This window comes from Musca autumnalis, unplaced genomic scaffold (genome assembly GCF_047663935.1).
Source record: "Musca autumnalis isolate F117 unplaced genomic scaffold, ASM4766393v1 scaffold_4, whole genome shotgun sequence".
Taxonomy (NCBI): domain Eukaryota; kingdom Metazoa; phylum Arthropoda; class Insecta; order Diptera; family Muscidae; genus Musca; species Musca autumnalis.
This window is the reverse complement of record NW_027411977.1, coordinates 55816001-55840437: the sequence shown is the minus strand read 5'-3', so window position 1 is coordinate 55840437 and position 24437 is coordinate 55816001. Positions and strand designations below refer to the sequence as shown.

The 24437-nt window shown below is 36.2% G+C and overlaps 2 protein-coding genes across 2 annotated transcripts; one reads left to right on the top strand and one right to left on the bottom strand.

The window, feature by feature from the left end:
- Positions 1-4683: 4683 nt before the first annotated feature.
- Positions 4684-24095, bottom strand: LOC141404011 (erythroid differentiation-related factor 1). The gene is made up of 7 exons (XM_073987183.1): positions 23897-24095; positions 21471-23805; positions 20903-21392; positions 20650-20833; positions 15755-15882; positions 5659-5849; positions 4684-5569 (listed from the first exon to the last, which is right to left on the bottom strand). The coding sequence occupies exons 1-7, from the start codon at positions 23918-23920 to the stop codon at positions 5064-5066; spliced, it is 3858 nt and encodes a 1285-aa protein (XP_073843284.1). The 5' UTR covers positions 23921-24095; the 3' UTR covers positions 4684-5063.
- On the top strand, positions 12549-15375 carry LOC141404012 (2',5'-phosphodiesterase 12). The gene is made up of 5 exons (XM_073987184.1): positions 12549-12613; positions 12762-13184; positions 13261-13515; positions 13991-14948; positions 15009-15375. The coding sequence occupies exons 2-5, from the start codon at positions 12840-12842 to the stop codon at positions 15272-15274; spliced, it is 1824 nt and encodes a 607-aa protein (XP_073843285.1). The 5' UTR covers positions 12549-12613; positions 12762-12839; the 3' UTR covers positions 15275-15375.
- Positions 24096-24437: the final 342 nt, after the last annotated feature.

Below are 24437 nucleotides of genomic sequence, written 5' to 3'. Positions count from 1 at the left end.
TGCAATCACGTTACAGGTCGTAATTTTGATCGGATGATCACTAAATTTTGGTTGCTTATGGGGGTCCCAGAGAGAAAGAGGCATATGATGTTTGGTGGTAGTCGGATTATATTCCCTAAAAGAAATGTTTACCAGTGACAAGCTTATGCACAGGGGTAGTGGTGTAGGGTATCACATGATCGGCCCCGTCCCGACTATAGCCTTTGCTCACTTGTTTTAATGTAATATTTTGTTTTGTTCTTTGTTATGTAGAGAGAGCTTTCAATAAGTTGTTTCTGTACTTTGTAGTTGGATGGGATAACAACAACAACAACAATATTGACTGATCCTTGAGAATGGGGACTGCAAAACAAAAGCAACAAATGAATATCATTGAAGATTGTAGTGTTATCGGTTTTAATTAGATCTGCTTTTGACTTAAATTTGTTTTTGAGACAGGGTTGCATTCTCCTACCACTTGTCCCATTGTTTGGGGAAAATATAATAATACCCTCAAATCCAAAATTTTTCCCTTATATAAAAATTTAAATTGTGAATTAGAATAAACCGTTCTTATGTTTGCCGTATAATAAAATAGTTAAACTACCTATATTGGTGAACACAATATATCCTGGTGTAAATCCCTTAAGGCTATCGGCACATTGTGGCTAAAAACGTGGGGGAAACTTTAAAAATAATGCGAATAGGAACCTCCAACAATTAGTTGGGGCTCTTATTTCCGATATACGCCCTAGACTTGTTTACAGGAGAAGTTTTGAAAACAATTCGACAAGTTGAGGGCGGAGAAGTTGAGGGTGGTAAATTTTTTGGGGGGATGTCAATTGGGGCGGTCCATTTTTTGGTGGGGACGTTTTTTTAGTGGCGGGCATTTTTTTTTTTTTTTTTTTGATGGGGGGAGAGATCTTTGGCGACGTAGTACTCTTTCTTCGCCCTGTCTCTCCCGGGGTGCTCGACCAACTGTCGATTAACATAACTTGCACATCTCTTCGGTTCAGTCAACTTAACGTCGCCAAATGTGACTGAGGTCCCATCTTCCTTCCAGCGTTCGAGAATGATTTAACGGTTGTCCACAATTTACTTATTTTGGTTCAGATATTGTTGATTTAGCAACTTGTTCAGATTATGCTCACCGACCAACATGTTAACTTCCAGTGTTAGCTCCCCGACTCTTGGGTCAGTGGGTTGGCTCGACGAAGCTCATCACGCTCATTTCCTAAGCCCGTCGCCTCTGCTGGGAATTTTTTTCTCAATTCTGGTATTAGATCTCGAGTACATCAAAAGGTTTGGGAAGATCTCTCTGAAATCATGCCAATTTCCCATGATTTATGAAAGAGCGGCGGGTGGTCTGCTAATGGAGACAATTATGGGTAGACGGTGTGATCCAAGAGAAACAACAGGTTGCCAAGTGATGCCATTCGACAGACCAGTTGTTTTGAACGGTGACACTCTCCGCTAATTCTGGTAGGGCGTCCTCATTGAGAGTGCAAAACGTAGAGCTATAAATCTGCTCAGCCAGGACTATACTCCTCTTGTCATTTCCGAAGATCGAGTGCAACCTTATAAAGGCTGGCTAAAGTGCAGCCTATAACCTGGAGTCCAGGGTCCAGAGCAACCCTGAAAGGCACCCACTCCCGGCATCTATTGCATCTCACCGATGTTTAAGTGTGGTGGATGTGGATGTGACAAATTGAGCCCATTCATATTGGTCCTGTGATTTCCTCAGTCCCGGCAGCGAAAAGAATCCGGCGCAGGCATTCCGGGATGTGCTGTTTCCAACACAGAAAACGATACAAATACAAACATGTGTACACTGAAAATGCAACCGCTGGCCGGAACACGGGAGTTGTGTGGTTCCGGATCAATCCGGTATCGAAGAACACGCCGCCGTGGGCAGCCACCTTGTGTTGATTATCCTGCGACTGAGCATTCCGTCAATCCAATTAAACATTTTAATGGAAACACTCAAGAGAGTGAATTGTGGATGGATCCAAGCTTAACGTTATTAAAGGCACCTTTTATGTCAAGAAAGGTTGCTAGCGTATAGTTTGAACCTTCCATATATTTCTTTCGATTAAATCTACTACCTTATTCATTGTTCATTCTGATATTCCTAAGATTAATGCAGTTTGACCAATCAAGTATTTAGGTATTCTTCTTCCTGACTATCTATTAACTCCCAGATGAGCATCAATTGACTCCCCGGACTGTGGCTAGCCAGTTTCCTTGAACTGATCTAGAAATTCGGGCTACCGAGTATTTTCAGTATGTGTGCAAGTGGCAAGTGACATCCATGCAGGTGATTGGCTTCACACTAACAACCTCTAGTTGGTACCCTTCCCAGATAAAATTCCATAGATTGCTTATTATTCGCAAACAAATGACCTTGACTCCATAGCAGGAGGGCAGCGCTACCAAACTACCTTCGCCTGAGAACAAAATGTGACCCACACGATCTTCGATGATCGGCAATCGATTATCACAGATCTTCCCATCAGAATCAGCTCTGTCGATGACTGCCACTCACAGTTCATCTGATACCATAAGTCTTTTAGTTTTCTTTTCAGCGCAGTTACCCGTATGAAGAAACCTGGAAGATACCTTGTGACTCAGGTTAGCTTGTGAGGCTACCTTGGCAGTGGTATTTTTCCTACTCTCATTCTTTTGGCAACGGATAGAGGAAGTTTATGTTTGGAGTCCTCTCTCGTATTGGGTCTCGAAGCCTTGGGGCGTGGTTCCTCCTCTGACCTAACTCTCGTCTTTGTCTTTGGTGAAAATGGGTTAGCTTTGGTAGGTGCAGAGACCGTTTCGGAGCAGACTTCCAAGACACGTAGTTCTTCACTTGGCGAAGATTGGATAGATTGCCGTGGATATTTACAGCTAGGTTCATTGTGCCAGATCTAGGTAGCCTTATACTAATATTTTTGTTCTAGTTACCGCATGAAGTGCACAATTTCATCCGATATTTCATTTCTTCCATATTGCAATTAGCCGGAACCCAACTAACAATTTATTCAATGGATTCTTATGCTCACAGCAGATAACCGAATAGCGAATCCCTATCGCCCGAGAACACAATACCTCGCAGACGATCTTCGATTAACAGCCATCTATGCATCTGGAACCATTGGTCTTTTGGTGAGAAGTGATCCGAAAAATACATTGTGGTTTGGATAACAACCACCAATGCATCTGGAACCATTGGTCTTTTGGTGAGAAGTGATCCGAAAAATACATTGTGGTTTGGTTAACTTGTGGAGCTATCTTGACGATGGTATCTTTCCGGATCTCTGTCTTTTGATAGGCAGAAAAGGTAAAAGGTTTGGGGTTGGGCCTCTTGGACTTTGGATGTGTTTTTTGGTGGAGAATTGTTGGTTTTGGTTGGCAGGAGCCGGTGCCGCCTTCTCAGCTTTCTGTATCCCTGACTTAACCTACCTGGTGGCCGGAAGAGATTAATCATTTGTGGAGTATAGGGTCAGGATAACATCGATACTGTTTAGGCATTTAGGGGCTAGTGGGGTCGCTGTTGACATTGAACTCGATTTAGCCTCTTCGATCATAAAGATGAAAGGGAGTTTGGATAAAATTTCCCGCGATGGATGAAATTTCTCTTTAGTTCCTGAGGAAGTGCATTGACCTACAGTACACCATCTTTTCCTTAACCAACCGATTTGCAGAGCTGGTTGAGGGGGTGGAAACGTTATCGGCGAAAATCTTGGCCGTGGTTCCATCCTTAATATCGTCTTTCCCCAGGATATTCTGTTAGTGCAAGATATTTGCGTTAACGCACGATTTTGACATACGATTTTGACATACGATTTTGTATAACAGATTGCTGTGATGCCAGAAAGGAAAAAGGAACAAAAATAGTGGTTAAAGGAGATAAGAAAACGCATTAGAGGCGCATTTAATTCCTTTACGCATCGCAATAGAGAGTAACCCCCAGTTCTATCAACTTCGGCCGTTCCTTCTGTGTATTCGACGATCCTGGTTTCAAAGGCTGTTTCCACTTAGGCCTAGACCAGTTTTTATCGACGACTACAGTCACTGGAATGACTGTGGTATAGATAGTTATCATGTCCTCAGCTCCTGCAGAAGCACTACTCAGGCCGAAACTTAGGTCTACCGTCTACTCCAGAAAGACCAGAAGTTGTCACCGTTATTCAGCCATACTGGTATGTGATGAAAACCGAATCGACTCGATTTGCAGAATCGAAATGCTATATAATCGGAGTGCCGTTGATGATATACATATATAGTTTTGCTTCGCAAACGCCCCTTATTTGAATAATATTTTTAAAATCCATTTTCAATTTCATTAAAATATTCACCAAATTATAGTATGTATACGATTTCGATTTATGTCAAAACGAGTCGAATCGTTTTCAATCACATACCTGATACTATCCTTGATAATTTTCTTTAATGGGTACCCCTTAAGGGGAGTACACACTAACAGTCAAAACTGACAGTCAACGTACTTTTAGGACAATTTTCCGGCAAATAACAACTTTTATTTAGCTAAAAACGTTTGAAATGCAATATTTACGGTATTATTTAGAGATTACAAAAGACATTTTTCAGTTAGGCTTTGATATTCACGAAATAGACCACGATGACTGTCAGTTTTGCTTGTCAATGTGTACTATTCTTTACTAACTTCGATAAACCAAAACAAACAACCTCTTGTTTAACAGACATTTATTGCAAATATATTGTTTCATTCTATAAACGAAGCTATTTATTTGAAGAAAAATAATAAAAGAAAATTAATTGTAAATCACATAACAAAACATAAATAAAATTAACTGGGCTTATTCTGTCCATCTTTAAGGCTCTTTTAATACGATTCTTTTGGTGCCATCTAAATTCGGTGCACATGGCTAGGTCTGTTCTTCGATGCATTTGCAATAACTGCTACATTCTAAGTATTAGAGAAAGAGTAAACGTTTTGTCCATCTCGAATTACAGGAAATATGTATGTATGTAATATAAATAGGGCCAATAGAGAGAAAAAGAAACACTAATCGTTGGCTTAAAATTCTACTTCAACTGCTTAGCAGTTATTAGTTAGCGTTATTTGTTCCATTGTTGTTGTTGCTATTGGTATTGCTGCTACCGCTGTTGTTGTTATTTAAATTATTTGTATGTATTCGTTCCAATTGTGTCAGTCTCTCCAATAGATTGGCAAATTGTTGTGCCAATACAGCAACAGTCGTCTGTTCATTCTGAACACCTGTTATTTTTCTAATATTCAAGGTTTCCATATACATCTTTTTGTACAGATCAGCTTTTTGTTTTGGATCCTTTGTGTTCAAAAGTAGCTTTATTAAGGTCTTCAGGGCATTCTGTAGGCGACTCTCAAATAAAAGTATATGTTTTCGAAACTCTAACTCACTATTACCACCTCCGCCTGAGGTTACCGCAGCTGAATTGCCCACTGTTGATGTATTATTATCAGGCGACGACGAATTCCAATTACTTAAGGCATATTCAAACAATGACTTGGAATTGAGACATATATCCAGTAGCTGCTGTAAGTGTTTAATTTTCTGGGTATTGTGAAGAGAATCTAGAATGAAACGAATAAATACATGGATTTTTAGGTGTGTTCAACTTAGAATTGTATGTACATAATACATATTAATAATAAATACTTACTCTCTGTTAAAAATTCTTGCAATGAGATACGTTCCAATTGTACCACCAAGTAATCCGCAGCTTCCCTCAAACTATCCAAGATATTTGCAGCTTTTTCATAATGATATTTACACAGCTGTAGTATGGGTTTTGGTAAAGTAGTGGAATCAGAGTAATTGTTTCTTAATTGACTGTGATGAAATGATGCAATTCTGAAAATAAATATTTTGGATTATGCATTATGGGATTAAAATATCTCAGCATAAAATATCTTGTCTAAATTCTTCAATATAAATATCAACTGTGTCCATGCTCCTACAACAGAAAAGGACGATCAGAGCGGTTAAAAAAGACATGAACGTTGTCCTGCCCATTACAATAACATTAAGGGATTTCAATGATAAAATTGGAAAGAGGAATATCCTTTATTCAAATCGAATTTTTGTCGATTGCGCAAGAAAAAAATTGTACCGTCATTAAAGGTGTCGCAAGGACAACTTACAACGATATACTTCATATTCGAACCCTATATCTGGAAGGAATAAAATGTTGGGCAAAGTTTGGACCAAATCGATTGCTCTGTTCGAGAGTTATCGTTCACACCCTTTTACAGAAAATGTTTGAACTTTTGTGAAAATGCCTGAAAGTTTAATGCCTAGAGTTTAAGGAAAAGCACCATAGACTATTATAATAATAATTGTTCCACAAACATCCCAGACGGGACAAGGGAGACTTCTATCATATCAATGAGTGCACCCCGATTCATATTAGCTCAATGATATGGGACCTACTGTATATCGCCGAGTACGAACGGCGTTTCTTAAGACACCTCGAACTTCAGCGTGCAAGGCGGACTATTATACAGGTTTCAACTCAAAAGGAAAAAAAGGTTTGGCATAAGACGGGAATACACGCGCAAACCCGATTTTTTGCGATTTTTACCACAGGTAGGTCTCGTTGTCCTGAAAACAAGTGGGAAGTCCATACTTCCCGAGATATAGGCCTTTAAAGTTCCAAAAATAATTAGCCGAAGGCCGGCTAAAAAAAAAAAAAATAATAATATAAAATAAAGTTTTGTTTCCGTTCCCTAGATTTGCCCCTGTTCATAGGAGAGAGTCTTAAATCCCCGGCCGAAGGCCGGCTATTTGGAAAAAATAATTTAAAAGAATATTTTGTGCCCGTTCCCGAGACTTGCACCTGTCCATAGGAGAAAGTCTTAAAAACCCGGCCGAAGGCCGGCTAATAAAGGAAAAATTTATAATTTAAAATAAATTATTGTTCCCGTTCCCTAGATTTGCCCCTGTCCATAGGAGAAAGTCTTAAATCCCCGGCCGAAGACCGGCATTGCAAAAGAAAATTATAAGTTAAAGGAAAATTTGGAACTTTAATGGCCTATATCACGGGAAGTATGGACTTTTTTGTGTGCAGGACATCGAGACCAACCTGTGGTAAAAATTTCAAAAAAAATCGGGTGTGTGCTGTATTCCCGTCTTGTTTCAAAGATTTTTTATGCGGCACGAGTGTTTAGTTTTGTTAAATTTTAAGATTGCCAAAGTTTGAGCACCATCGGAATATGTTAACACGTGACACTGGGGCCTCAAATTTTGCATAGTTGCATTTGTATGGGGCCAAAGGTGAATTTTCACAAAATTGCATTAAAGGCCAAATTTATTGTCTAATCGAACAGAAAATTTTACCTGTTCATTTCTGTTGCTATGGGTATAGCTCCCATAGAGAGGTACCGCCCGATTTGTGGTATTTTGACAATTTTGACCAAAGTAACCAACCGATTTGGATCATGGTAGAACAAATACAAGGTAAAGTTAATACTACAACAAATACAACTCGAACAACAACCACAAAGGAATTTGTTTTTGTTTGTAAACCTTAGTGTCAACGTAAATGTAAACAAAACAAGGAAATGTCTATAAATTATTGGAATTTAAAAAACTAATAATTTTTCACATTTGATTGAATATTTTGGAAAACATGAATGAAAACTCGTTAGATTTTCAATTTGAATGTTTCCATATCATTCCACTAAATGCATGATTTCTCGCAGAAGGTAGAATACTTGCAAAAATGTTTCGGGTCGCTGGTAATTCATTGAAAAAAGAGAAGATGTTTCAATCATTTGCTTTTGAAAACAAAAAGCACATGTTTATTAGGGCTTTATTCTTTTCAAGTTTAACAAATTACCACACATATTAACAAATATTGTACCGCCTCTATAAGCGGTGTTTTAGTGTGCGGCATGTCGTTCGAACCTGGAGGAGGTTACATGTCAATGATATGAAGCCGTCTTTATGGGAAATAGTTTGTTTTTCTTATGAATAAGTTTGTTCTTCAAAAATATATATCCCTAATATACATCGAACATAGATATAAATACATAAAATGTCGAATGGAATTTGACACTAACACTACAACCCAGTTCAGTCAGCTGGGTATTGCTGCTACCTTTTCTTGTTCTACCATGGATTTGGATGTTATTTTGCATTTTAAGTTCTGAGTGAATAAACAGAAGCAAAAAATATTCAATATAGGTCCACGTTTAGGTATAGCCGCCTCAGATTTTCGTACCCTCAGACTTTCGTACCCTCAGATTTTCGGTATTTTGACAATATTAGCGAAATTTTCCAACTGATTTGGCTGTAATTTGGCATTTTGAGTTCTGAGTGAACCAAATACCTCCATGCAAAAAATGGTCAATATCGGTCTACGTTTAGGTATAGCCCCCCTATAAAGGTACCTCCCGATTTTCGAAATTTTAACGATTTTACCCACATTTTCCAACCGATTTGGCTGTAATTTCGCATTTTGAGTTCTGACTAAGCAAAATACCTCCTTGCCAACAATTTTCAGTATAAGTCCAAGTTTAGGTATAGCTTCCATATAAACGTACCTCTCGATTTACGGAATTTTGACGATTTTACGGGCGTGATGTAAGAGGAATAATTTAGCGGGTGGCAGATGGGGGCAGCTGGACTTAAACTAGAGACTTTTCCCTACATTCTAAAAAAATTTCGAGACTCACAAATGCTCACAACATTAGTAAAACTCAACATAAATTAATAGTAATTATATTAAAAATAGCAGAAAAATTCATTTATTAAGAATTTTTTTAATGAAGTAACGCCAATTGAGTACATGTATTATACTCGAAAATGCAGAAAAAGTGTTCGACTGGCATGCAGTTTTCTTGTGTGTTTACACATGCCAGTGCAAGTTCAATTTCAAAATTATTTTAAGCCGCATATAACATACAAAATTGCATTATATTTCAGATTTAAAACACAATTCACAACATATTTTACTATTTTTATTTTATTTCGTTTTAAAAAGATTGTTTTCAGTCATAAACATAAGCTTCGTTCCCGTACTTTTTAATAGTAAAACTCGTAAAAGAGAAAACTGCAAAAAAATTGTTTTCACACAAAAGTTGTTTGAAATAAGGTGTGTACGATAACTTTCCCAGCAATAATTACTCAGTCAGTTCCAGCAACCACTCTCAGTGAATTTTACTCTCTCAAGTAAGAAAAATTGCAGAAAGTTATCGAACAGCATTTTGCAAAAACTTGCAGGAAAGTCAGCTGTTTTCGAAAATCTATGAAATTTGTTTTTGTTTCTTTTTATGTTTTAAACCAAACGGAACAAAAACATAAATTTTATAGTTGCACTTTACTTATTTAATGCTTTAATACTATCCACAACGCTTTAGGATCTAAAAAAAATGTGCTATTGTGAAATTTTCTTGGTCAAAAATGTTAACATTTCGATTTGTTTACATTGAACAGGTGATTAAAAGTCAGCTGATCAGACTTGCAAATTTTTGCGGGACAAATTTTCCCAGCAAAAATTTGCAAGTTCTCAGTCACAAAACTCTCTCCAAACTCGCTCTCTTTTGCTGGATAATTTTGTTATCGAACAGCATTCAGTAAAAATTTGTACGAATTTGTACAAATTATTGGGTTATCGTACACACCTATAGTTCGGGAACGGAAAAATGGAAAATACGTCAAAAAAAACTGGAACAAATGTCAAAGTCGGCGTATCAGCCAATCAGACGCCGGCAACCATGTTACTATTTTTTACTCGCCCAAATTTGTCGTGTAAAAAGTTTTTAAAGAAAGCGTCATTCAGCGCCATTTTTGTTTAAAGAGAAGTGAACATTTTACAACTTTTTCGTGTACGGGAACGCTTTTTCGAGTAAAATGTGTAAAAGTCGTAAAAATTTTAAAAACTTTTTAGTTCTGGAACACAGCTATAATGAATCTGGTATTGCCGCCTTTTCAATATTGTATAATCCCAGAGGGGAAATTATTTATCAACCTGTATTTGCATGAAAAACATCAAAATTATGTCTTTACTAACCACTAATATATTGGAGCTGCCAAGACGTATTATTTGTGTTTCCTAATCTTTTTGGAAATATGCATTAAATCTTTGCATTCTTAAAAGAAACAAAAATGTACATGGATTAAAAAATAGTCTCGGCAACTCTTTTTTCATTTTCGACATATCATTGGCAGCCAGCTCAAAATTTTGCTGGCATGAACCCTGCCAACATTTTTTCAATTTTTGGAAGATTGTTCGCTTAGATTAATCTTCTGTGATTCCCCACGGCGATCATTGGGTGATTGTTTACATTTTTTTCTTACATTTTTCAAATGATCGCCGTTTGGAATCACAGAAGACTCTTCTGGAAGAGCAACAGATGATTGTTACTAACATTTTTGATTTTGCTGCATATAATTCTCATATACACTTTCTACAGAACTTTGATATAAATGGCACGTATAATATTATGAGTATTGACAAACCACACATGGCCAGGTTTTGCCAAGTTTAACCAAAAGACAACATAGTGACTGAGGAAACAGTACTGAGTACAGTGCCTATAACAAATAACCACAACATAAAGGAATAATTTAAAACCATAACAAAGCAGAAAAGAAAACAAAAGCAGTAAACTAAACAAGAAATAAAAGAAACAAAAAACAATTGTTCTATTCTTTTTTTAATTTTTCTTTACATTTTGATCTTCTGAAGATCTTCCAGATGATTAATCTGCGATTCTTCCTCGCGATTCGCTTCCCGGACACAGTTACTTTATGTCGGCGATTCGCAGGTTATCATTAGGCGCGCTCTTCCGCGATTGAATTGATCTTCCCCGCGAATCGCAGATTATCTTTAAGCGATTAAAAATTTGAAAAAATGTTTGTAGGGTGGCATGTGTAAAGGTTGGGTTAGACAATTTTTCCTTGCGGCAATTGTCAGTTTGTCGGTGAGAGAGGGTGTCATGGCACAATTACCCATGAAGTGGCATCGTAAAATTTTGAATATGTCATGGAGGGTGTTGAGAGGCAAAGGGTTACCATATACCTCACCTCTCTCCCCTTTAAACTGACAATTGCCGCAAGGGAAATTGCCTAATATAAATATGGACATATGGAGAAAGTTTCCTTTTGAAAAGTGCACATTTACCTCTCCAATTTTTTATAATTATACACATAACCTACGAATGCTTTGCGGATGTATTTTTCGTTTTTAAGACCTCACATACAAATCACAACTTCTCGACTTAACTTGGCTTGTAACCGCTGTAAATTTACAAAAATAAGGCTGGATGTTAAAAATGTGATATGTTTAGAGAATATTTCGCACCTGTTCAACAAAAGGGTAGTAACTCAAAATTGTCTACCTTTCAGCAGAGACAAAAAACAATTTTTGTTAATGTTAAATGTATAATACACAAATAAACTATGTCATCGTAAAGATATCTTTTTACTGCACTACAGCACTGGACTTCTTTTTATTTCATTAAGTATTTGGTCATATTTCTAACCATTTTTCGAGTTACTACCATTTTGTTGAAACAAATGTTGGTTTTAGTAGAGAAATTATTTCGACTTGTGCCCCTTTTACTGAAAAAAGGGGCGGCGATTGATAACATAAAGAGGAAACAATTCGAAATACTACTCTTTTGCTGAAAAAATCGCGATGTAAATGCCTGAAACATGTGTGTGCAACTTGAAATAAGTCTCTTTTGTCGATACAGAGTAGTTATTCTGAAGAGATGACAATTGAGTTATCGTTTTTTTTACATAAGAGTAGACAAAACAATGGGAGTTTGTTACAGTAGGTGGAGTTGAATATTATGTATCGTTTTTTGATGAAAAATGAAAATTTTTTGTTACTACCCTTTTGTCGCCACCAATTTTTCGATTTTTGTCAACGGGCGGAACCACTGTGTGGCACTTGCATGTGTAAACGTACTTTTATATATAACCGGATTTAACAAACCCACTGGGTTTTAAATGTCAATTCCATTGGTTATATGTCAAATAAATCCTCACAAAGAAAATTAACCCGGCAAAAAGGTTATAATGTGTACGGCGTGTAACTTTCAAATCACTTAGGTTCATTGATTACTTACAAGGAAAGTTTGTCGGCAGTGAGGTTGATAGTTGGTGTGGCAGTGAATATGTGTGAGTGTATTGGTATTTTTTAACTGCCACTTGCATGTGTAAACGGGGGGTAAAATCTAACAAAACTAAATACTTTAGGGGGATGCCGCAAAAAAAAGTCCGACATCGATTTTTTAAAACCACCTAATGGACTAAGTTTGTCAGTAGTTACCGCTTGCAATTATGCCAAATACCAAGTACCACAGATCTTCAAGTAATAACATATTGGCCCCAAACATGAGTTCATTGACTAGGACCTTCTGATTATTCACTTTTATGCCATATTCCACAGTCATCGGTGTTGAAATAGAATCAATTAGTTTCAATCGCCCTTTTATTTGTCGGAACGCTTTTATTGCGATTGCAAAAATGTGGAACAAAAACAGCTGTTATCAAACATATGGCATGATGGGAGAGAAGTGTAGTTGTCAAAATATGACTACCTTCGGAGATTTATGTATAGAGATGGCAGTGCATATCACCATTATTTTTTTGAATTAGAAAAGGTTAACTAAATTATATACAAATTTAATTAAAGAACATGCACTTGGACCATATAATCAGTATTTGCTTAAATGTTCCAGTCTGTTGTTCTTGTTTTTTTTGTAAAAATTAAACAAATCTTATTTCGTAATACAACTCATATTTCTCTAGTAAACAAAACTTCCCATTTGACATCCCTAAAAGCCACGAGCGGTGTGAGAGCATTTTAATTCATCTTATAACAAAAATATGCTAAGGTCTTTGCTGCTGCGACTAGCAAGGTTTGAAATAACTCCAAAGCAGGCTAGAAGTGCTTGTCTCCAACGAAAATCAGCAATGACTACGGACAAAGTATACTTCCGGCATGATCCTAGCAGTGAAGATTTACACATAAGTTTCCGTTATGCCAATCCAGAATTGAATATCGACAAAGATTTCAATTTTTGTAGAAAAATTGATGAAAAACTTGAAGTCACACTTAATCGGATACGTGGTAATATTGAAAAGGAGTTCAATAAGAAATTACGGAAAGGTAAAAAGAAGACATCGAATCAGGTGCAGGAATCACTTCCAGAAAATGTAACAAATGGAGAGGTATGTTATTAGGTGAGAACCAGCCAGCAAACACTAAGATGAAGATTTCATTATAAAATTCTTTTTGTTTTTTTAGATAGCTATAGAATTTCGCCGAGCCAATGACAAATTGGAGGATATAACTTTCGCTGAACTGTTAAGGGAACAACCAAACGATATAACCTTGAAAGTATTGGAACAGATTTTTGACGTAGTTCTCAATCAACCATGGGTGGTGAATATAGTTTTACCCACATCGATTATGGCTGGATTTACTGTATACCCAAGTAAATTGGAAATGAAATATTCGGATAAAGCCTTTTGTCGCACAGAATGGTTTAAAGCTAAAATGGTAAGATTAATGCCTGTGTAAACTCACGACCGATTTCTATGTTTATCAGTAGGTCTGTCTGGTTACTCAAAAATTGTTACAGAAAGTTGTCTGTTAACTCACTTATTCTTTGTTAAATTTCTATTCTTCGTTAATAACTTGCAAGTTTTTGCTGGAGAAATTTCTTCTGGCAAGAACACATATTGTAATTTAGAGGGAATCTTTTGGGAACAAATTAGAGGCTGCTGTCCTGTTTGTATTGGTAACAACACTTTTTATTCTGTAAAAACGACTATGAATTTTGAATTTTCGGTATATGGAAAGCACAACATGAGCTCTAACTTTACACTCGTGAATTTACAAGGAGAAGTTTCTATTATACCAATGAAGGCAGTTCATGATAAAAATTCACACATTTTTTCTAAGCTAGAGTTAAGCCTCCACATTTGACTACACATACACTCAATTTTTAACTAATCCTTTTTTCTTTTCACAGCCTCCATCGGGTAATATTCAACATGCCACCTGGATAAAGTGCGGTGAAGGTTTTTCCTATGAAACATCGAACGATGATGTGGGTCATCATTTGAAATTTGTTTTAACTCCTGGCAATGGGCAAGGCCAACTTGGACCTGCAGTAGAACAAATTAGCAAAAATGAAATTCAGGCGGGTCCTGGAATTTGTCCCTTTGACACAAGGCATTCATTTACACAAACTCGCTTGAAAGACGATGCCTTTAGGGTCGTGTCCTATAATATTTTAGCCGATTTATATGCCGACAGTGATTATTCCCGTAGCCATCTATTTCCATATTGTCCACCGTATGCCCTCAAAGTTGACTATCGCAAACAATTGTATATTAAAGAACTGTTGGGTTATAATGCTGACATTATTTGCTTGCAAGAAGTTGATATGAAAATATTTGAATATGATTTGAAACCAGTATTGGAAAATGAAAATCAAGCTTTTAGAGGTGTTATGGCACAAAAAGGTAGCAGTGGTGAAGGTATTGCTACTTTTTATCGTTCGGATCGTTTTGAATTAATTGAGACTTTTTGCTTGAATATTGGTGAACAAATCCAAAAACTAGACGTATTCCAAGGGCTGTGGGAAAAAATTAAATCAAATGAAAAACTAGTGGAACGTATTTGCGATCGTGCCACAACATTACAATTAAATTTGTTGAAGATGTCAAGTGATCGTTATGTTTTGGTGGCAAATACTCATCTCTATTTTCATCCAGATGCTGATCATATACGTCTCTTACAATTCGGTTTTAGCATGTTGTACATTGAAGATATCTACAAAAAAGCATTGGAGAAATATTCACTACAAAACGAAAATCAATTGGCAATTATTTTCTGTGGTGATTTTAACAGTGTTCCAGAATGTGGCATTTATCGTCTAATGACTGAAGGTTTTGTGGACAAAGATTTCATAGACTGGAGCAGCAGTAAGTTGGCAGGGGTAAACAGTATTTTAAAATTTTTGTTAATTTTTCCTTTTATTTTAGATGCTGAAGAAGCCGTAAAAGGAGTATCCCTAAGTCAACCGTTTGCTGTAAAATCTGCCTGTGGCACGCCAGACTATACAAATTATACACATTTATTTAGTGCTTGCTTAGATTATATATTTTATCAATGTGATCGCTTGGAAGTTGAACAGTATGTCCCCCTACCAACGGAAGAAGAGCTAAAGGCAAACATAGCAATACCATCTGTTGTATTTCCTTCTGACCATGTAGCATTAATAGCCGATTTGAAATTTAGAAATCATTAATATTATGTTTGAACGTCGCTAAAAATAAAATGTACATTATTGATACCATCGGGTTTGTGATGGAGAAAAAATGAAGAAATAAATACTAAACTGACAACAAAGTACTCTTCCTTTCTGGGAAAATGAGGTCGATTATGTAAAATATCACGAGCCTGACTGTAAAAATAGTAGAGCTCCCTTAACAACAGTGTATATTAGTACTACGATTATATTGGCTTTTCTATTGTTCTTATGATGAAGACGCCCCTCCTGGTAAGGCATCTGAAAATAACTTATTTGACGTAAATGGAGAAGGTAAAGACTGAACAAGTGAACGACGAGATCAAAAAGTATGGTAGCTAAGATTAGAACTACATAGGCACTATTCGGAGGCATTGGAAATCTACTGTTTGTTTGTCTTATGAGAGAAATGTTCTGTATCAAGCCTCCTAAATATGTAAGTGATCTGAAATAAGTAGTAATAATTCCAATTTGTCTTACCTTTGATGAATTAATCCCGAGCGATAAGTGTATACAACTTGCCGTGCACCAGGATGCTCAACGTCACATAACTTTAATGACTTTTGCAAAAGGTCCAGGACTTCTTTTTCCAAATCACCACGGCATGTCTGGAATGATACAAAATTGAAACAGATGTAAACACAAAAAGCCTCCTCGACCTATCAAAATAATATATTGGGGTTTATCATGAACAGCACTTCCCCGTACATTTTTTCACTTTCTCCCTTAAGTTGCAACGGCGGAAAGACAAAACTCACGGGGAAATTTCATTCATGATGACCCCCACTGTAATGTTACACTAAATTTCCAATATGAAGAGTAATGTTTAAATCATCTTCAGCCAAATTTGAAGTGTTCACTTTTGGAAATTTCCAACTTTCATTAACGTACTTTTTTTATACATAAATGAACAGGGAGAATCCAAAAATTAACAAAAGTTTGAATTTTAGAGTTAAATTAATTTGCGTACCGATGGTGCCCATCGTCGAAATTAAACAAAGCTTGGAAAATATTACGAAAGCCAAACATTGGACCGAATCGGCTGATCCGTTGGAGAGTTATCGTGCGCTTCATTCAGCCACTGTACATGGTTCCACAGGGATTTTTAAAGCTTTGGGACTATTTTCTTAGGAAGTAATTTGCGCCCTTAAAGACTTGTAGCGTCGTAATGGCGGCAGCGAATGCCACTTATTACAACAAAGATCACAGTGGTTCGAGAGAAGTCCTTAAACTGCATTTTCTCGAAATTTTTTTGAGTTGGAGGTAACCGAAGGAGTTGACATATCGTCGGTGTCATGCTTAAGTGTTCCATACGCCATTTGCCTGATTCGAGAAAAACTCAAGTTAATGTTTAAGGCCATACAGGATAAAAATGGTGCAATAATCCAATACTTTAAGAGCTCAGTTCTACTTAACTAAACTCATAGAATATATCAGTAGTTTATTTTAGTCAGATATCTGTGATAGTCTAGAAGTTTTGGCCAATTTTTATAATTGCAAAAAGTTGCTGAATTGTTCCATGGAATCTTTTTTTCATGTTTTTGACAGTTTGTGTGACATGGAACACATTTTGTCACATTTCAACCAAAACACTTTTTATCAATCGTGTTCCACCTCCCTTATATGAAGTGCTTCTGTGGAGTTTAAAAATCAGGACTTTTAATGAAACATTTATTTTTCTCATATAAATACAATAAGGACCATAATTTAAGGTTTCCTTAAGACTTATTTAAGGGATTGCCTCCACTTTTCACTACTTTTTTGTGGTAAAAATTTCGATCGGACAAAACGGATTGATATTTTGCATTTCTAAGGTAACATACAACATTTAAACGCGATTTTCTTATAATACCATTTTTGTAGTCGGTTAGCTTCAAGTCGAATGAACGTTTTTGCGTATATTTTTGTGGACTTACATCAAAAATGTGTCATTAAACTAGGGATTTTTTGTTTAAACGATTGATAAATTTTCGTTTTCATGTAACAATACAATATTCTAAAATATTTGGATTTAGAAACTATTATTCTTCAGTTTTTAAACCAAGTCCTTTAAAACAATTTGTTCCATACGCCACACTTTTCCGTTACTTGGGCAAAATGGGCAATTTTTTGTTCCAAACGCCATCATTTTTGGTGCGGAACAATTCGTTTTTGTCTCTTTTTGTTCCATACGCCAAATGACATGGATATGGAACTAAAATGTTCAAAGTTGTTTTGTTCCATACGCCAGGCTTTACGGATATGGAACAAAACGACAAGATTTTTTGGGTCACAAAGCGGATATGGAACATACTGGCATCTGAATATCTCAGAAACTATAGGAGATAGAGAAAAACCGACCAAAGAATCCGAAAGAGCATGGTTCAAAATTTTGTAAGGTACCTTTATCTCAAAATGTCAAAATTGGCGTATGGAACAGTTAAGCATGACACCGACGATATGTAGAATCTGATCTATGTCTCGTAGAAATATTACGCTGTTCAAAGTACGGACCAAATCGGATACTCTCTTCCAGAGTTATCGTGCGCAAAATATGTTTGAACTTTTGCGGGGAACGTACCTGAAGGAGTGGACTGATATGGCTTATCTTCAAACCTAAACTAAGTTTGGACAAAATATTATGAAAGCCAAATTTTGGACAGAATCGGACGGACATGGCTAAACAAACTCCAAATTGTCTGAAACAGATTTAGTACAAACATACTTGGGGTCTAAAGGCCAAACCTTTAACTCTGCGTGTTGCGTGTGAGTTCAAAAATACAAAAACAAAATACATGTATTTCAAATTGTAATAGAGTTATAGGTTTAGCCTTAAAACCATTATTTCGATGAGACACATTTTGCCCGTATGAAAGCATAAATGCTGAGGGTATAAAGATGGAACAATCATGGACCTAATGGATTACCTATGGTAAAAATGATTGAATTTATATTAATAATTATTTTTTCTATACTGAGTAGTTCCAACCCCTTATGAGTTTCAGTTGAATTCATGGCACAATTACCCAGGTAGTGGCATCGTAAAATTTTGAATATATTATGTCAAAACTTTCTTAATGCCTTGTTCAGACTGACGGTAATTCGCTCTCTATTCGTTGTTCGACCCCAAATTACAATGTAATTACTTCATTTCCTATACAAAATTTTGAGAACGAACAACGATTTGAGTACATTGTTCAATTTAAACTACTCTCAGAACGACGATAAAATATGTCCCACCTCTAACAAATGAGAGAATTTATCGAAATAAATTAATTATGGCAGGAAAAATACAAAATTTAAAAATTTATTAAAAGCCCAAACATTTTTAGAAAAACTGCAAAATATGAATGAAAAGTAAACGGTTTAACGACTAGTATACATTCAAATCATAGCAAATTGTGTCTTCTCTTTCATTGCACTTGCATTTCTTGTCCATCGCATAAAATTCGCGTACAAATTTAGAAACAAAAATCAAATGCCCGCCGGAATGTCTGTATACCAAACCAAAAGTTATTGTGGCAGGTCTCTCTCTCTCGTTAATTTTTAAAATAGAAAAATTTGAAAATATACTAAAAACACCAAAATTGTGAGAAAAAAATAGAAAACATGAATGAAAATAATAAAATTTAATATTAAATAGATATCTGAAAGAAGGATAAATACTTTTTCAGTTCATATAAATTAATTTGACTCTTTTGGCTGAAACTTTCTTTAAAATCAGTAAGCAAAAACCATGAAAATATGAATCATGTTGCTATGAATTGTGTACCATGTCGTATGAACGGGTTAATTCGTGTCGTAATTATGAGAACGAACGACGTGATTCAAATGCTGGTATGAACATGGCATTATGTAGTTGGGAAAATTACAACAAAAATAATTTTTTTATAAAGGGATTTGACTTTTCTTATTCGATCAGCTGGTGTGATACCACTACCTGGTAGCCACAGTAGTTTTGGCTCAATTACGCTCAGGATATTGCAGTCGTCTACATTCCTATTGGGCGGGAATCGATCGCGCTGTGCAAGACATCTGCCCAGTATGCGGCATGGGCCCGCACGATACTAAGCACCTATTCAACTGCCCCGCCAAGCCTACTCATCTGACTCCAGTGGATCTGTGGTTACATCCCATCGAAGTAACCAACTTCCTGGAACTGGAGATAGACCCAGAGCCAGATTGAACAGGAGAACAAACATACAAACATAATAATAAAACACTGTTACAACAACAAGAACTTCCTGGAAGTTCTGCTATGGTTGATTTGTTATTGAAATATTTTATATTTGTAGTATAGCACTCCTCAATAAGAAATTAATTGTGAAATTATTTTGCATACGAAATGTGTAAATGTACAGGAATTATTATTGCTTTTGTGAGTAGTTCAGATTCTTTGAATACGTTTTGTACAGTTGTTCTCAACTACTTTTCGTGGGTAGTTTCAAACCTTTAATATCTAAAAATATTTTTACAATATTATTATATTAATGTATTTTTGTTTGAGTAGTAAGCGATCCCATCTATTTATACATATATCGCACCTGTTCAACAAAAGGGTAGTAACTCACATTTTTGAAATTTTCACTTTTCATCAAAAAAACGATACATAATAATCAACTCCACCTACTGTAAAAAACTCCCATTGTTTTGCGTACTCTTTCGTAAAAAAATACCGATAAGTCAATTGTCACCTCTTCAGAATAACTACTCTGTATCGACAAAAGAGACTTATTTCAAGTTGAGCCCACATGATTCAGTCATTTACATCGCGATTATTTCAGCAAAAGAGTAGTATTTCGAATTGTTCCCTCTTTATGATGTCAACCGACGCCCATTTTTTCAGTTAAAGGGGCACAAGTCGAAATAATTTCTCTACTTAAACAAACATTTGTTTCAACAAAATTGTAGTAACTCGAAAAATAGTTAGAAATATGACCAAATACTTAATGAAATAAAAAGAAATCCAGTGCTGTAGTGTAGTAAAAAAGATATCTTTACGATGGCATAGTTTTTTTGTGTATTATACCTTTAAAATTAACATAAATCGTTTTTTGTCTCTACTGAAAAGTAGAAAATTTTGAGTTAGTACCCTTTTGTTGAACAGGTGCGATATTTTAATCGTGTTATATTATCGAGCTATAGTTTACAGCCCTTAGATCGTAAGGCTGGGCATTGTTGTTAAATAATAAAAATGTGGAATAGAGTTGCGAAAAGGTCTAAAAACCAAGCATTGCCGTTTTGATTTCAATTAGCATCAAAGCATGCATTTGGAGGGTGGTAATAGATCAGGGATGGCCACCAACAACAACTTTCCTATGCGCAAGTTATAAGCTGCAAATGTGTGTTTTTGGCCATCCCTGTAAATGATTTTTTCGAATAGCATTCAGTCTTACCTCATCTGCACTGCTACAATCTTGCAATTGTTTTGCCAAGGTAAATGTTGCTGTTGACAATTCCCAATTCACCAAATCCCATAGTTCAGGATTTGATTTGCGTGATCCCAAAACATCTTGGGCTTTTTCATAAAATGAAAATGCTTCATTGTAGAATCGTTTTTGTTGCTGAATAACATCAATGCTGAAATAACGGAATATATTTTTAATTAGTTGCCCATATATAAAACAATTAACCTAAAAAGTCACTCACTTTTCATCTGTAATTAGATGTGCTCTGAAACGCATAAATCTGCCCATATTACAATATAAAAATGCCATATTAACATTGTCCTCGACCAAACCAAATGCTTTAATGCCTCGTATTAAGCAATCATAGGATTTCATTGCTAATTTCAAATACAAAGGATCCGCAATGGAATTGGGTTTTTCATCTGCATCTTCATCATCATTATTTTGAGATTTATTTTGATCGCTTTCCTCGGTGCCTTTCTTTTCCTCTGAATTCTCTTGTAAATGCTTAGTATATTGCTCCTGTGACCAAAACATATACTTTACACCCAACTCGTTGCGAACATTTCCCAAACGTCGTAACAACTCGTGACGTGCTTCTTCATCGGCATTACTTTTCACCGCAGCATTATTCACAAGTTCCAATGCATTTTCATAACATGCACAACTCGATACCATAAGATGCTCAACATTTTCCTGTGGAATTAGTAACTCGGAACAATCATGAGCATCTACAGGGGGGGAAAGTAATACAAATATTTGTATACAATTTTTGAAAATGTAACTGCATTTAACGTTATACTACTTACCCAATTCCTTGTCCAATTCCATTTCAATGTACTTTTCATCTTCATCGCTCTTGTGAAAATCTTTTATATTTTCTTCAATATTCTCCCAGTTTTTAGCCATTTGAAAAAGGCAATCACCAGCTCTGCCCAGCAGACAACGTTTTTGTGACACCATTGTGGAGACATATTTCAGAACCACATGTTGACATTTACAAGCCATATATATGTAACGCAGGCTGAGACCATATTTCTGTTCAACATATTGAAATTCGGCCAATGTGGCATACGTTAGACAAGCCTTCTCCAAGAGTAATAATTTCAAATGAACATTCCATGAGCCGAATAGTTGAGAATTAAAGCTAACAGCAATTTGTTGTGGAGGTATGGAATGATTATCACTGGCTGCTTGAGCTGAAGTTAGAGCTGGTTTTAAGTCGCGACTTTGTGATTTTTTCAACTTCGATTTTTTGCCCTTGTTTTCAGCTAAGGACTGTTCATTGGCTGATGCTTCAGGTTGGGTGTCTGCAGATTTTGTAGGAGATTTTAATGTTTCATATGGCAAGGGAATTGGCTTGAATGGCTTGGCCATATTGGGATTCTGTTCTTCATGCAGTATTCTTGCTTTTTCCTCATCTTTAGCCCTTGCCTCGGATTCTTTTATAAATGATTCTTCATTTTTATTGAAAAATTGCAAACATGAAAGTCCCTGATTTATGTGTTGCAGTGATATGCTGCATCTCTCCTCCACAGTGGCAATAAGTGGCGAAGGTCTTTGTTTGCTCGATTTGGGTTGGTGATTATCAAAAGTAAAATCTTTCAACGTATCACATATATTCTGCACAGCCACACTATGATCTTTGCTTAAATCTCCAAAATGATCCTTGTCGTCATAAACAAATTCTTCTTCATCCTCTTCGTCCTCATCTTCCTCCTCATATACGGATTGTGTGTCCGAGTCAGTATCGCATATATCGAATTTCGGATCTTTGGGATCAATACCAGCTGGGATATGTAAATCTGATAGTATATAATGGGAGGAGGTGACTATTTGAGGGTATTTTTCTTTGGGCAATAATTTAATACAATTGTCCAACAGAGCTCGTATGTTACCAGCTGTCTTTGCACTTATTGGTTCATTACGGTTTTTCATATTTCTCGCCACGGTATAGAGCAGCATTGCAACTGGTACAGTGAATGGATTACCTTGAGTCTCATCACATTCTTCTTCTTCTTGGGCGCTTGTTTGATTTTTACACAAAGTTGTTAGGTCATACAATTTGACGACATCATCATTGCGTCCCTTGAACAACCAATAGGTGTGTCCCTCTTTGGTGGCATTCGCTTTGAGAAATGACAAAATATTTTGTGCAACATTCTTCACTAGCTGTGGTGAGAATTGTGAGTTTTCCAAATATGGTAAATCTTCGGTTTTAATTATCTCATATTTCTGGACAATTCCATCCAAATGGTAACACATCACCACTTCAGGAACATTGCACATTAAGTTATCCAGCCAATAATCGATACCGGTAAGCACATTAATCGGTTTTGCCATATCACGTAACCTCAGGCTAATGCAAGGTCTATTGGGTCCGCCGAAAATGGGCATGTCAGTACCAATCAGCATGCGTATATCTTCAAAAGTCCACACCACATTACGTTGGAAAACATGCGATGAATTGGGATCGGGTACATTTTCTTCCACCTTAGGCTCAGGTAGAACGGGTCCGGTAATCGGCAAGGGTATACGTAGTTCCTTGTCGTCAACCGCCCTTTTTTCGGTTGCCTCACAACTGGGCGACTGTTTCAACGAATAATACAAGAATTTTGAAAGTAAATTTTTTGTTTGTATTGCCTCGCGCGACTTATCCTTAAGACAAACACTATGACCCCCATCACCATAGGCCAATATTTGTTCCATAATAAAAGTCCTTAGCCAATTCCAATCATCATCAGCCTTTCTTAATAAGTACTTTTGTATATCGAACTCATCCAACAACAGAGTATTGCCCACCTTATGCACTGTCATACTAACCGCCCCCTTTGAGGCATATGGCAATTTAAGCAGTTTCTTGATGTTTTCGGCATCAGCCACCACATCTACTTCGCCAACACAGTCAGGAAACATATGAGCCATACGAAAACTGGCAAAACCAGGATTGTGATACAACGCCTGTTGTAAACCATAATTGCTGTCAGCACTTGTCAACCAATTGGATGGTGGTAAATTTAAGTTTGTATTACATTCCAAACGATTAAATTTAACAGGTGCTTGAACTTGTGCAAATTTGACGACAGCCTTCGATTTCACAGTCTCTTCAACTTCATGTGGCTCAACATTTTGACAAACTTCAATCTAAAAATAATATAGTAAACAGATGATGAAAAATAGATTCCGATTCCTTTGATTCTTGTTGTTTTTTGAGATATTCGATAATTTAACAAACCTCGTCGACACTTTCCGATTCCATTTTTCATTACAATGAAAATACAATAGTTTTTCAATATAAATATCCAAATATCCTTCTAATTTGTTCCAGAATAAACGTTTCAAAGCGTTGCAAAAATAAAATCAAACATTCTCAATGTTTACGTCTAGTTCGCCGATATCAGCTGTTATGAATTGATAGAGATGCCATATGAATGACAGCACATTATACAAACTGAGGTACACACCAGACCATGGTACAATAATACAGGTAGCATTGTCATGCCAGCTGATGGTAACATAATGTGTCAATTGCATTGAATTCATGGTTTAATAAGAAAGGTTAGCCAAAGCTTTATGTCAATTTAAATTTTTTCATTCGAGTATGCCTAAAACTTCAAAACAATATAAACAAACTGTGTATGTATGTGTGGTGTTTGAATAATATGCCAAACAATTTTAAAAACAATCGAATTCAATGATTTTTAAAATTGTTTTTAGACCATTTGTATGGAAGAATTTGGTGAGATTTGCATTGAAACAATCAGTTTATCATATTC

Coding starts and splice junctions, on each gene's coding strand:
- LOC141404012 (XM_073987184.1), top strand. CDS start 12,840: ATGCTAAGGTCTTTGCTGCTGCGACTAGCAAGGTTTGAAATAACTCCA. Junction 13,185..13,260: donor AAAATGTAACAAATGGAGAG/GTATGTTATTAG, acceptor TTGTTTTTTTAG/ATAGCTATAGAATTTCGCCG. Junction 13,516..13,990: donor AATGGTTTAAAGCTAAAATG/GTAAGATTAATG, acceptor TTCTTTTCACAG/CCTCCATCGGGTAATATTCA.
- LOC141404011 (XM_073987183.1), bottom strand. CDS start 23,920: ATGGAATCGGAAAGTGTCGACGAG. Junction 5,850..15,754: donor TCGGGATTAATTCATCAAAG/GTAAGACAAATT, acceptor ATTTATTTTCAG/AATTGCATCATTTCATCACA. Junction 5,570..5,658: donor GCAAGAATTTTTAACAGAGA/GTAAGTATTTAT, acceptor GTTTCATTCTAG/ATTCTCTTCACAATACCCAG.